Genomic DNA, 14,689 nt, shown 5'->3' on the forward strand with positions numbered 1-14,689 from the left:
TAAAACTGCCCATTTTCCTATCTGTAATTTAGGTGTTAGGGTTAGCATAAGTACTTTTGTTTAACGCAGAACTTTTATTTGTAACTGAGTTTTTCTTTTGCTTTGTGATATTACTCCTCGTCTTACAAGTAAAGTATTTGAATACTTCTCCCTCTACTGTAACTTTGTTGCTCTTGTGATCATTAATATATATTTTAATGGTTGTAGAGAGAGCGAAACACCCATCACTTTCCGTTGAATTTCTCCCATGTGTACCATAAAGTGTTGGTTTATAAACACATCTTTGTGACTTTTTGACAAGAAAAATTACAGATTTTTAAGAAAGTTATTTTATTATTGAATATCATGTGCATTTTCAACAACTTTAAGCATAAATATGCCATCTATTTCTATATACAACACATAAATCTCTTCTAATATCCACTTATGTATATTACAATCAGAATTAATTTACTGCCAGCTGTCAAAAATATGTATTACTAATTTTTATTTCTATGTTAATATACAGTTTCTTCAAGTGCAGCATGATTGAAAAATTGCGTTCTAAAATTAAGTGGAAAATAACCTAACTATGTAACCATCTACTTCACAGCAAGATGTGGGTATTAATATTCATTTTTTGTACATTTCTATATTACAATAAAACCATTCTTAAGTAAAATGAAACAAAAACAAAAATGCAATATTAGAATACAATTTCAGTTATTGCCATATATGATAATCCAACATCCAATATTTAAATGTCATTAAACTTTCTAAAATAAAGATGGCAGTGAGTGATCATTTCTTAAAACAGTGATGCGGGTTTGACTTGGGTTCTTTTGGAAAAAACAAAACAAAGCAAAAAAAGAATTAAACCCCAGCGAACTCAACTTGTGAGATTAAGAGAGCTAGAGTCTCAGGGAGCAGGAGCAGGAGCAATCTGATATAATTATTCTTCCACCCAAGTAACAAGATCAAAAGCTCTGAGACAAGAACCCAAACCACATCTGTCTGCGGCTTGATTTTCAGTCCTACAATACTGCCAAAGATAGTTCTAACAGTGTAATCCTCCTATGGAGAAAATTCTGACTAAATGGTGTTTAAACATTCTTCAGTTATTCTCAGCAAAGACTACTGGAAGATCCCTTTATCTAGTTAAACTTCATGGTTAAACTTCAGACATTCTGTGCAAAGAAAACTCAAAACAGCCCTTTGCCTTATTTTACAAGAAGCATTTTGTTATCAAGATGTCTGCTGAAGCTGTATGTGCACGCAAAGGTAAATCTAGCACTTCAAATAACTAAAAATTTTTCCCAGCTCTGCACTGGAGGCTTTGAAAGCTTTAGCTGGAGTAGAAGATGCGCTCATATTGATTCAAGATGAACTCCACTATCTGGTTCTGAAACACCATGTACATTGCAATGTTGGCTGATTCCACCTCCGGCCGAAGCAGCGTCGGGCCAAACACAATTGCCACATTCTGCACAGTCATGCGATTGGTCTCCCCATACTGAATGACCCTGTAAGGAGAAATAAAATAACAACATGAGGAGTCATAGTCTAACAGTCTTTTTTTTATTGGTTTGTCCTGAGCAGCTAAGGCAGGACTTTCAACTCAACAGAACTTCTTTCAAGCACACTGTCAAATTAACTTATTTCTTACTGTACAAGTTCTCAAACTATGTGATGAAACACGCAGGGGAGCAGTGGTGGAAGAAGCACTCCCTTACACAAATAAAAGTAACAATAGCACAGTGTAAAAGTACTCTGTTACAAGTAAACATCCTGCAGTGAAAATGTTACTGAAGTAAAAGCACAAAAATATTAGTCTGAAGACATACATAAAGTACTAATAGTAAAAAGTAGTCATCCTGTATCAATCTGGCTGTGGAAAAGTAACTAAAGCTATAAAATAAATGTAGTGGAATAAAAAGTAAACTATTTGCTGCTAAAATGTAATGAAGTTGAAATATGAAGCAGCACAAAATCAAAATATTCAAAGTGCAGATACCTCAAAATTGTACTTAAGTACAGTACTTCAGTAAATATACTTAGTTACTTTCTACCACTGTAGGGGATAAAAGTAAAAACAATGATGTATACCTGCGTAAATGCCCAAACAGGAGCTCCATAGTGTCATGATTTGCAGGAGGAAGTGATTTGACCAGGTCATACATACGATTCAGTTTTGTGTTGTAATCAGAAGTTTCTAGAAAAACAGAACAAAAGTTGCAAGGCAGTTATAAATATAATCATCACCTACTGCCCAGCACCTGAATAATTTCTATTCAATAGTTTGTCCTTAGAACTGGTGATGTGATCTGCCCTAATTACATTTACAGATTCAAAAATCTGCTTACTGATGGCTTCAATGAAGCTCTGAAAGTGGCTGAATGGGAAAAGTGGCTCAGGAAGCTCTCGGAAAAACAACTTCAGCGCTCCGGTGAGGACATGAATGTCCTCCCACTGGCCATCCTCGAGGTCCAGTTCCTCTGTTTTAACACAAGTGCACAGATTATTAAAGCACAGCAGAGGGTGCTGCTGCCTACAGTGAAATACTGCAGGGACTCTTTGGGTGCTATTTGAAACATCTACTTGGTCCGCATGCAGATTCATTGATGGAATTATTCAGATTAATACATGTAAACTGATGGAGTTTACCATGGTCTGCTTTGAAGCGTAGTTTCTGAATGACAGCGAGGTTCCCACTCACTCTGTAGAGCCCGTCAATTTCTAAACCTATAAATCAGTACATCAAGCAGTCGGTTAGCTGCTATATTGCACACAGCAATCTGTATGATTTGATTTTGATATAAACTTGATTGATTGATTACCTCTCTTTTCTACTGCTTTGATACATTTTTCCACAAAACTAGGAATCGTGGTTCTCTCCTGTGCACACAGTGTAGCCAAAGGGCAACCAAACACATTGTCTGCAGGGAGGAAGAACATCGTCATCATCTTGAAGTCACTTGACCTCACAGCAGGTCAAATATCTGGGTTTCCAAAATGTAGGTGTAACTGGCTTCATTTTGTTCTTCCTCATTCTAACACACTGTAAACTGTCCCAGCTGCAGTTTTTCTTTATTTTTACCTTATGAATGTACTTTGTCATAGCATCAACATATTACTCGCTTCAATTATCTTGCTGTGTCATTACTGCATTTTGTTTTTGTATTTTGCTGTTGCCTATCTGCAGAAAGAAGTCACTTCCATGTGCTTACAGTCATAAATATGTATTCAGTGTCTCGCAGGGTGAAATTTGTTAATTGTAGATACTCCGGGGTTTATTTCCTCTACCTATCTGTTTCCATTAACTTCTATTCAAAACAGCAAAACCCAGAAAGAGAAAGTACCTCGGATGTAGCCTTTCTCCTTGACAGACTGCAGCGTGGGACGTTTCATGAGGAACTTCATCAGCTTTGTTCGAACCTTCTTCTGGTCTGTGTCTCCAGCAGAACTGGTTGAAGGTGTGGAAGTGGGCCTTGTGGCTAGAAAAGAATGATATAAGGATGTAATTGTAGCTCTCTCTGAGCCTGATATATCTAATCAGGTCAAAGTGATTACATTAGTCGTGACACAATTAAATCAGGGACCGAAGAGCGTGCTCCAATTATCGGGGTATCACACTTCTTGGCCTCCCTGGGAAAGCCTACGCCGCGGAGCTGGAAAGGAGGCTCCGACCGATTGTCAAAACTCAGAGTCAAGAGGAACAATGCAGATTCTGTCCTGGTCGTGGAACAGTTGACCAACTCTTTCCTCAGGGTATTGTTCACAAGTGAGGGTAAAATCAACTGTGAGACTGACAGGTGGATAGGTGCAGCATCAGCAGAAATGCGGATGTTGTACCGGGCCGCTGTGGTGAAGAAGGATCTAAGCCAAAAGGCAAAGCTCTCAGTTTACCAGCTAGTCTATGCTCCAACCCTCATCTATGGTCAGAAACTGTGGGCAGTGACTGAATGAATAAGATCACAAACACGACTGCCCGAAATGAGTTTCCTTCACAGGGCGACTGGACTTAGCCTTAGTGATAGGGTGCGGAGTTCAGACATCCGGGGGGCCCGGAGTAGAACCACTGCTCCTTCACATCAAAAGGAGCCAGTTGAGGTGGTTCAGGCATCTTATTAGGATGCCTCTAGGGTGCCTTCCTTTGGAGGTCCTCCAGGCACATCCACCTGGTAAGAGACCCTGCGGTAGACCCAGAACATGCTAGAGAGATTATATATCTCATCTGGCCTGGGAACGCCTCAAATTCCTGCCAGTGGACCTGGAAAACATTGCCGGGGAGATGGACATCTGAACCACTTTGCTGAACCTGTTGCCACCGCAACCTGATCTCAGATAAGGGGAGGAAAATGGATGGATGGATGGTTTGCTTTCAAAGTGTTAGAAAGTGTAGGTTGTTCAACTTACATCTTCGTCTCTCCGCGCTGCCTCCAGGCTTGTCTTCTCGCTCTATGTTGGGAATTTTCTCATACAAGTCTCCGTCCTCCTCCTCTGAGTGATGGTCCTGGTACTCCTAATGAAAATGAATCAATCAAACAGAAGTAAAGTTTAGCAATGACCTTAATGAACGTGATTTTTAATAAAGAGGTTGGAAAGTTTCAACATTTCAGCATAGCTCAACTTCCACAAAACTTTCAGCTACCAATCATGGAAAAGTAAAGTAATTACCAATTGTCGTATGGTGTCCACCAAGACTTTGTGCCAGTCATTGATGATGGCTTCTGTATCGTACTGTATCAGAAACTCCACACCGTTCTTGCCTTTTAACTAGAAAAGAGAACTGATATTAAGGACACTGCATAAGACTTTTTTATATGGTGTGCTGTTAAATTTGCTACAGGGATTCATACTCCCCATCTGCAATAACTTTGCTGAACCCATAACATCTCATCCAGCACGATCACTTAAGTATTTATGTGATCAATTTTTTGATATTTATGTAACTTATGCAGTCATAAATATTTAATGTTGTAGAGAAAATGTGTTTTCAGGAGCTTTTGATGTGACTCACAAATCACAGCTTGATGATTCACAGAAAATCTCCTTTTACTCAACTGTTAATTTAATATTAGATGAAGTGAATGAGATTGTGTTTAAAAGCATTCACCAAATGGCACACACTGTGTAAACACACCTCTAAAACATTCTTTTTACTGGACTTGTCTTTCGAGGCCCAGCCAATTGTTGCTCCTCGCAGGTCCACCGTGACCTCCGGAACAATCTGATTGGTCTTGTTCTGTGTAGAGGGAAAAAAACAATACAGCTGCCTATGAAACCGGCACTAATGCATTCCAAGAAACAAGCTGCATGAGGTGAAAGGTGTAACTGTGACTGTCAGTTCATGACCTGAGGGCTTGTCACTCGGCACAAAGGTCACACAACAGCCTGCATCAGGCTGCAGTTTAATGTTTCATTTATTCTCTTACTATAGAAAAGAAATGCAATACGAGAGTGCAGAACGTATGAAAAAAGTTTCAGGAAATGTACTGAAAACTTCAAGTCACAACAAAAAAAGGAAAAGAAAAGTGAGTGGTTAATTGTGTTGGACTCCCAGTCACAGGCCTCTCAGCAATGTACAGAATGCGACACGAGCAGGAGTGTGGCATTCAGATGTCATTCAGCTTCTTATTAATGCAGGATGAACACTTTCCTCTCCTCTGATACAAACATGTCACTCCATTCTAAGTATTAGTCAAGTGTGTATCTTACTGAGGCCCCTGTTGCTGCAGACTTTGGGTCTTTGTGGAACGTCAGCACTCCTCCGTGGAGAACTGTCCATGTCTGCGCCCAATTTTTCCTGAAATGGGAAAATAATGACTAACAGAGAACAAAGCACTGAAGAGCTTTAGGGAAGGTGACTCACATCCATACTCATAAACTGAAATGTGAGAATGTCATACCTGTTCTGCCCCCCGCCCCCCCGAAAAATAAAAAAAAGGTTTACCTTACTTTCTTGCCATTTTCACACACTTTTGTTTTGTTGAGAATCCCGGCCTTCTCTAAGTTCTGCACCTGAAAGTGCAAAAGACAACATTTAAATGTTATTATAGACAATTGTAATTGATAGGCACATGTTAAACCTAACACTGTATTAAGACAAGGAGACAAGGTATGTGATGATATGAGGGACACACACACTTCAGGCTACAATGCCTAACCCATGCCTCATTAAAGGAAAGGCTCGGGATTTTACAAGTCTGCCTTAAACAATCTGTTCCCATATGTACAGGTGACTGCACCTATTCCTGAGCTCCACACCAGGAGCATGACTACGCTGGGAGAAGTGTTGGACAAAATGCAGAGAATGCACTCAGCTCAGCCAAAACATCAGTGATTCCACTGAGCTAAATCAATCACTACAGACCAAGACCTACTCTCATGTACATATGGGAAGAAACATCATATTGTTTTAAGATGAACCTGAAAAACCTCAAACCTAACTTTTAATAACGCCATGTATACAGATTGTGTTCAACAGTACTAAACTAAATAATTTTATTACATGCCTGACATACTAAAATGTCACAAGAGGCAGGGAAGTTAAAAAAAATATTATTTTTCATTTTGATTATCAACAAATTCCATGAAAAGACCAAAAATCAACCATCCTGTCTCTCAGTACTTTGCGACTTCACTTCCCTGTCAGTGCCTCTCAGCCCTGAAATTATTCACAACCAAAATAAAGTGTTTAAAAATGAGTCTACAAAATATCACTGTATTTCTACAAATAGGCTTAGTAATATTCTAGACCAGCTGAATGATCAACATAAGTAAATTAGCTTTTAGATTCGGTGCACTGGTGAGCATTTCCAGCAGCAGGATGGGTTTTTCAGGGGAGATTTTCATGATCCAATCAAAGGTCTAAGGACAGAGGGTGCTGTATGCTGTTCTGGGATGCAAATCCCCTTGAGGCACATTTGTGAAATAAATATAGAAATAAAATTTGACTTGGCTTGACCATTGTATGTAGGTCTGAATCAGAATGAACTACTACGTGGTGTGTATATTCACGGTAATGAAGGAACATGTCATCCAGTGCAAAACATGAGTTCTGTGGCACAGAGGGATAGGATAATTTAGGCTTTGGATACACATGCAGTCCTTGTTAAAAACCATTCAGTTCATTGCTGATTTTGGTTTTTTAAAAAAGTAGAACATCAGGAGACTTGTGTGTTAATGTTTCTGCAACTTTAACATTTTCAGGAGGATGCATTTCATCTGTGATCTATTGCTTAATTTGAACAATGGGCAACTTATTAATGCTGTGGAGAGAATTTCTGGACTAAGACTGAACTGGAGAATTAAAAACATACTTGAAAATATAGGTTCACAATTTTTCAGGTCTGTTTTAAACAACAGTCAGGTACAGCACCCCTATAGCCATATTAAAACAGGTTTTGTTAGCTGTAATCATTCTTCCTGTTCATGCTGGCCTTTAAAGATCTAATATAAAGTTATAAAAATTAAGTGAAAATCTTCCAAGGTTACAGCATTTCCCTCTTTTTGTTACTACCCTCTCACTGCAGCTCAGTGATGAAACAAAGTTTGGGGAAGCACAAAGAGGGAAGTTCATAGCTAAAAGACAACACAATACATGATTTGCCTATTCCAGCACGGGAAATACCACACTATATGAGACACTGGATGATTCAAATCAACATAGTATTTGATGGAGGTAATGAACACATCTGTTCAAGTTTGCAGGTGAACACTAACTGTATAGCGCAGCCACCTCGAGGTCAGATAATAGGGATTTCTCCAGGGTCTAAACCCAAAAGCCTTAAGAGAGAAACACAGAACACCATTAAAGGCTAACTGTCATTTTTTTCTGCCTTCTGTTAGAGTAACCAGTATGAACAGAACACAAACACCACTTACATTATGCTGCGTCTCTGGAGAGTTTCCTGTACTGGAGCTGTCGCTGCTGTAGCCTGAAGTGTTCCTCCTGTGAGTCGGGAGAAATCTCTGTATAACACAGGAAGAATGGCAGATTTTAGGGTTTATCATTTATGAATGTAAACACATGAATATAACATAGAACATCTAAAATGTAACTTCGATTACAGCCAAAACAGTGTGGAATTAAAGGTTATTCAAAAATCACCACATAAGGTTTATGTTCCAAGAAGTAGCTGGAAATGTCAAAAAGGCTCTTCATACAGTTGGTAATGGAAAAAGTGACAGCAGCTACAAAGCCTAACGTATTTTTATTTTATGAATTTGATTTAATTCATAAATAGGAATAAAAAATATGGATAAAAAATTGAAGAACAGATTACATTTGCATTAAATCAAGGGGAACTAAACCCCAGCCCTGGCTTTAAATCCTACCACTGCTGTGCCCTTGAGCATGATACTGGACAAGTACAAGCCCTTATTTGTATCGAGGGTGTTTGTGCATAAATGTAGCCCACCCTGTCCCTCCCTCTGCAGCTCTGTCCTCAAGCTGTTGCTGTAAATAAAAGTGCTAAATAAGGGTTAAAATCCAGCGTCAGCTCACTGCCTTTGCCTGTCTAAAGCCTTCTGTTTAGGCCGGCTGACACACCCTAGGATGTACATGTACATGCAGGTCTGAGATTGTGTGTGTCTGCACCCCATCATCCAGGGCTGAGCCGAGCAGTGCAGGTCCCATGGTTTGTCTCCAGTTTTTAATGACTGACACGTTTTCTTCCTCAACACCATTCTCCACCCTGGAATGGCCTGAAGCTGCAGGGGCCTGGAGGGACCAACACACACTTCAGTTTAGTATCATTTATACACTTTTAAATCTTGACAGTTGACAAGACAAAGGCCCGTTTAACATTAAAACAGACAAGAGTACATGTGAAACTACTCTTTGATTAAACTCATGTCCTAAAAACAAAAGGCCGCCATTTCCACTGGTTTCCCTCTCACTTGCATCGTTTCAGGTCAGTTTTCTTGCTAAACAGTGTTTTATTACTGTGAAGTCTACAACAGTCCAGATAACAAAACAGAATCCATGATAGAAATGGTTGCTATCCTCGTCTGAGCTGCCACTGTTACCACCATTGGCTCAAAGCAGCAAGCTTCATGAGATCGGCGCAGTGTGTTTGCTGACTTCCTCTGCCCTGAGTTTCGCTGTTCAGGATACATACAGGCTGCCCCACTGTATTGATAAGGATAACTGGGCCATGTGCAGCCTGAAAGGAATGCAGACACCTCTGAGGGCTCAGAAAAGGCACTGCCAGTGTCATTTTCAGGGTACTATTTTTTATTTACACTTACTTTTCTCCTACAAAAAATGCTTGAATTGCAGATCAGTCAAATGCAAGACAGTAAGGCACAGTGCTCTTTGCAGTAAAGATGTAAATAAAACAATCTACTGTATCACTGTCAACATTTAAAAGATTTTAAATAGGCTTAATGCATTATTAACGGTTATTTACCATTAATATTGTTATAGAAAGATTAACATGGAAAAATCAATTTTAATTAAATAGCTAAACCTTTAACCAGTTTTATCATAACACCTTTGATTGAATTATACACATAGTTTTACTAAATACTTTACATCATGTGAAGACTTCACTGGCCACAAGGTTTGAACATCATGAATCATCTCAATATAACGTTTAATTGGTGTTCGAACAACATAAATCCAGCAAAAAGGCAAGTCCAAACTGTGATAGACATCTATTGTGGTTTTATGAGCATGTAAAGATCTTTACCTCAGGCAGGTTCCACTGAGACTTGGAGCCATCTCTCAGGTAGTAGTAGGTCTGCCCTCGGTCATCCACAGACTTGATCCACTGTTACACAACATATGTTTCTTAGTTAAAAGTGATTCGATGTCACCGGTGGTTAAAAAAAGAAAAAGAAACTGATTTTTTGCTGCCTGCCTGGAAAGGAGCACCATTAAATAGCTATAATGCATAACATAAAAAGCTCCTCGCCCATACAATATGTAACTATATTAACACTTTTAAATTAAAAGAATGTCCTATAGCAATAAGAAAGAGATACAGTAGGTGACATGAAAGAGGAGCTGAACAACACTCATGGCATCACAGCCTGTTGTTAGAGAAGCTGGTATTTCATGGTAAATCAGTTTGCTTCAGATGAAGTGGTTGTCAGATAACGTCTGAAACAGCCTTCGCCTACACCTTTCCAACAACTGAACCGAGGGGGGCTGCATCTGACAGTTTTTGTAACTTTACATAACTGATAACTCGACAACCATGCCCACTCCACACACTGGACTGGTGTGAGGCGGCGCAGGATATGAACGTTTTCCTATAGTTCTATCTTTAGCCACACTGGCTAATGTATGGCAATGTCAATCTGTTGAACTGAAAATACCCTCTAGAATTAAACATCACAGTAGGTGTCCTGGAAATATCTCTTAATCTCAATGTCTGTGTTTGAATCCTACAGTGCAAAGCAATTAATAATTTCAGAAATTCATCTTATCCAGTACTGTTGAAGTGGTTTACAGGCTACAATGAAAGCTATTTGAACCCTTTTTACACATGGCTCTCTTTGTCTGTGTTCAGTCAGTCCTTGAATATACCTCATCTGCACAGTGTTCACTGGTGAACACCCAGGTCCCATTAGGTTCCACGTTGAGGTTCCAGCCAGCCGAGCTGCTGCGCTCCAGGCTGGCCCTGGGGATGACGGTCCTGTTCACATGACTGACTTTAGGGAAAGTGGGAGGTCCCGTGGCAAGGAGCTCCTCATAGATCTCTGGTAGATGAGCAGCTGGGTAATCCTCCGAGGGGTAGTCCTCCTCAGGTAGAGGAGGCTGGGCATGTAAACATGGTGGAGACAATGTAAGACACAGACCTGAGAATAACCTTAGACTATATAGTAATTCATTGGTTTCCAGTGTTTTTGATTTGTGACCCTACGTACGTTGACTAGCTGCGAACAGAGTAACCTGAGTCATGTCCTGTTTGAGTGCTGAAGTAGAAAACTCTAAAGCATTTCACAAAAAGCAAATGGCTGACATTTGATCTGACTATTTGACAGAAATTATTTTGTCTTCTCCTTTTCTGTCTTGTTACAGGAATAGTTCAACATTTTGGGGAAATCCACTTATAAATCCTCCTGTGGGGGTCAGATGAGAAGATCAATACACTGGCACTGTCCAAATCTCACTGAATAATGTCAGTAGAATAATTTCCTGCACCTAATACAGAACTCAAGGACATTTCCATGACTTTGATCAAGATTTCACAGCATTTCCATGACCTCTTTCTTGGTCCATTAATGATGTGCTCTCAAAAAAATCTCTAAGAGGCAGAAAATAGGTCACTTGTTGTTTGGTTGTGAAGAAAACAGCTGAAAACAATGTAATGAAATAAATCTGGGAAACTATTTAAATAATGCAACAATGATAAATGATCAAGATATCGTTCCACTGCGAAACCTTTCAGCGTGTTTCGATATCTACTGAATTCACATTATGCTTCATTATATTTCAAAAAATGATCATTATTTTTAGTTCATTCAAAATGAGGACAAACATGTTGGTTCTTTCAAAGTTAGGGACCCTACACTACTAGTGAGCTTTCCAAGTGGAAACGAGTCCTGTCTGCTATGTAGGTGCAAGAGAGTTAATTCCATTAAAACCTGACTGCATCAACAGTTTTCCCCTGAGTGAAGCTAAAACAGGAGACAGAGAGACTAAGTAGAGCATCCAGATCTTTCTTACCCGCTCTGCCTCCTCAAATCTGTGCATGCTCATAGGCTCCATCAGAGGGGGATACGGGCTCAGCTGCTCTGGAGGCTCCCAGGACGTCTCCCCAGACATTGAATTGTAGAAGTAGGGGCGACCGCTGGTTTCATCCATCAGTTGCTCCCAGTCTGAAGTCCGCGTAGATGGTGAGGCAGTGGATGGAGAAAGGGCAGGAGACTGAGAAGGTGAGGAGAAACAAGGCTGATCTGTGCAGAGACGCTCAGGGTCTGTGGGGGAGTCTGGAAAGGGACTGTCCCAAGTGGTGTGCCCCGTTGTAGGGTGGTAGTAGTACTCCTGTCCACTTTCCTGATCAACATGCACCTCCCATCCCTCTGGGTCAAGGTAGGAAGGAGAGTAGGATGAAGGAGCCGAGGGGGGAGACTTGGAGATGCTCTGGCGAAGCTGGGCTACATTGACGTACACAGCTGAGTGGAGACTCTCCTTCTCCACCTGTGGAAAGGCAAAAAAATGCAAATGTAGAAACTCAAACATATTCACGGGTGCGTCTACAGAATGGGTAAACCTTTGTAAAGACAATTTCCTGCATATTTAAAAAAAATGATCATTCAAATGACAGCTGTGTCACTTTGGAGTGCTCATCAACAATATTTAGCTAAATAAATTCTGTGTCAAACAGCGTTTAGTACCAGCCTCTTCCTATAGTTTCTTAGAAGCCAGCCTTCTGCATCTTTCAGAGCACAGGAAGTAGCCTAAAGCTGAAAAACACACACAAACCACAAAGGTGTTCCTCCCACAATAATGTTGATAACCTCATTTTATTGCCATTTCTTGTGCACAATAGCACCCACACATGTGAAAGTTCATACCTGTTCTGCTGTCAACAGAGCTGAGAACAGTGTCATGAGTCCTATTAACTACCAAACCACCGACAGTATCTGGTCACAGGCCAGTTGCAGAGGACTAATAACTAGGTTAAACTTTACCACTGAGATCAGGCATTATGTCAGGTTTTGTTGTCCCACTGCCAAGCAACCACACAATGATTAAAAAGTCTGAGCTTTTCAGTTCTGGACTACAAGCTGCATTTTCACTTTCCAATCATCACAGGGAAGTTGGTGAAACCTCCATGTGATGCTACTTTCGTCAGCAGAGGATCAACTTGCTGCATGGCAGGAACATGACATGCAAATCATCACAACTAATTTGTTTAAAGAACACCAATGAGAGTGAAACGGAGTGTGATGAAAGGCTGCCTCTGTCTGCAGCTCTCCTGAAGCTACGATGCAGTAACTAGGTGCACTTGAGAAGACGACCTGCCAAAATAAAAGCACTGTGACCTTTCTTTAAGTTGCTCTCTCCTCACCTGTGCTCCTCTGGGATGATGATTATTCACCGTGACACTGCTGCGAATTACACTGCTGCACAGCCTTTTATATGCCATCATGATGCCGCAAACACAAAGACAGGCTGCTGTCTTTATCAGACTACACTCTAACTGCCACTTGTCTCACAGCTAGCATCATGGTCTATATTTACCCAGACCTGAGACCCGTGTGTGTTGCATCTGTTGGTCAGTGAAAACATGCAATGCAATGAAGTAGAAACACATGAGAAAACAGGTGACGTGACAGCCTGTGGCAGAAACTAACAACATGTATTTTTACTCAGTACTAAACTTAAGTAAAATGTTGAGGTACTTGTATTTTACTTGAGCATTTCAGTTTTGTGCTCTACTATACTTTAATTCCACTATATATCAGAGGCAAATACTGTACTTTTTACTGCACTGCATTTTTTCTTAAACAGTTTTCATAGGAATCATATGATCTGCTTTGTTCGCTGTATGAAATCTCCTTCTCATTGAGTCCTTTCAGGCTGTGACTCAACACCACCGTGTCTTTATAAAAGTATAAAAACTGACAGTCCAGGCAGAACATTCCAACCTATTTTCAACATCAACCCTTGTTTTATGTATTTTCGTGAAAAAAGTTCAACTTCTCATGATTCTGGCTCAGCAGCCTGCCTTCTTCCGTCCTGTCACGGCCTCCTGACGTTCCTTTCTGCAGCATTTTTAATAAATAAAAAAAACAAATCTGGCTAAACAGCATGGTTACTGCACTGAAAGATTGTTTTCATGTGTTTTAGGAAAATATATTTTGAGGACATAAATATATTTAGAAACATCTACATGATGTTGGGGATTTTGCAGATTTAACGGCAGTACACTACAGTATTCAAAGCTGTTCAGATTTGCTCCACCTCCACCATCTACAATACTTACACAACTGTTACTACTGTACACAGTATATGATGAGCACTTTTATTTTTATTACTTTGAGTAGTTTACATATACAGTGGGTACGGAAAGTATTCAGACCCCCTTAAATTTTTCACTCTTTGTTATATTGCAGCCATATGCTAAAATCATTTAAGTTCATTTTTTTCCTCATTAATGTACACACAGCACCCCATATTGACAGAAAAACACAGAATTCTTGACATTTTTGCAGATTTATTAAAAAAGAAAAACTGAAATATCACATGGTCATAAGTATTCAGACCCTTTGCTGTGACACTCATATATTTAACTTAGGTGCTGTCCATTTCTTCTGATCATCCCTGAGATGGTTCTACACCTTCATTTGAGTCCAGCGGTGTTTGATTATACTGATTGGACGTGATTAGGAAAAGCCACACACCTGTCTATATAAGACCCTACAGCTCACACTGCATGTCAGAGCAAATGAGAATCATGAAGTCAAAGGAACTGCCTGAAGAGCTCACAGACAGAATTGTGGCAAGGCACAGATCTGGCCAAGGTTACAAAAAAAATTTCTGCTGCACTTAAGGTTCCTAAGAGCACAGTGGCCTCCATAATCCTTAAATGGAAGACGTTTAAGACGACCAGACCCTTTCCTAGAGCTGGCCGTCCGGTCAAACTGAGCTATCGGGGGAGAAGAGCCTTGGTGAGAGAAGTACAGAAGAACCCAAAGATGACTGTGGCTGAGCTCCAGAGATGCAGTCAGGAGATGGGAGAAAGTT

At 40.1% G+C, this 14,689-nt stretch overlaps 1 protein-coding gene across 2 annotated transcripts in view; it reads right to left on the reverse strand.

Moving 5' to 3' along the window:
• Nucleotides 1–353: 353 nt before the first annotated feature.
• The window catches only part of arhgap27 (Rho GTPase activating protein 27), a 22,624-nt gene continuing 8,288 nt past the window's right edge, over nucleotides 354–14,689 (reverse strand). For both annotated transcript variants that reach the window (XM_020616568.1, XM_020616569.1), the window contains exons 2-17: nucleotides 11,663–12,136; nucleotides 10,520–10,750; nucleotides 9,678–9,758; nucleotides 8,582–8,704; nucleotides 7,867–7,953; nucleotides 5,933–6,000; nucleotides 5,698–5,785; nucleotides 5,123–5,224; nucleotides 4,657–4,755; nucleotides 4,396–4,501; nucleotides 3,339–3,473; nucleotides 2,817–2,915; nucleotides 2,644–2,721; nucleotides 2,343–2,474; nucleotides 2,086–2,191; nucleotides 354–1,502 (exon numbers count right to left, since the gene is read on the reverse strand). In XM_020616568.1, coding sequence (XP_020472224.1) covers nucleotides 1,325–1,502; nucleotides 2,086–2,191; nucleotides 2,343–2,474; nucleotides 2,644–2,721; nucleotides 2,817–2,915; nucleotides 3,339–3,473; nucleotides 4,396–4,501; nucleotides 4,657–4,755; nucleotides 5,123–5,224; nucleotides 5,698–5,785; nucleotides 5,933–6,000; nucleotides 7,867–7,953; nucleotides 8,582–8,704; nucleotides 9,678–9,758; nucleotides 10,520–10,750; nucleotides 11,663–12,136 — 2,187 coding nt within the window. In that variant the 3' untranslated portion in view covers nucleotides 354–1,324. The remainder of the gene's footprint in view (nucleotides 1,503–2,085; nucleotides 2,192–2,342; nucleotides 2,475–2,643; nucleotides 2,722–2,816; nucleotides 2,916–3,338; nucleotides 3,474–4,395; nucleotides 4,502–4,656; nucleotides 4,756–5,122; nucleotides 5,225–5,697; nucleotides 5,786–5,932; nucleotides 6,001–7,866; nucleotides 7,954–8,581; nucleotides 8,705–9,677; nucleotides 9,759–10,519; nucleotides 10,751–11,662; nucleotides 12,137–14,689) is intronic.

Source organism: Monopterus albus, unplaced genomic scaffold, assembly GCF_001952655.1.
Source record: "Monopterus albus unplaced genomic scaffold, M_albus_1.0 scaffold175.1, whole genome shotgun sequence".
In the NCBI taxonomy this organism is placed as follows: Eukaryota; Metazoa; Chordata; class Actinopteri; order Synbranchiformes; family Synbranchidae; genus Monopterus; species Monopterus albus.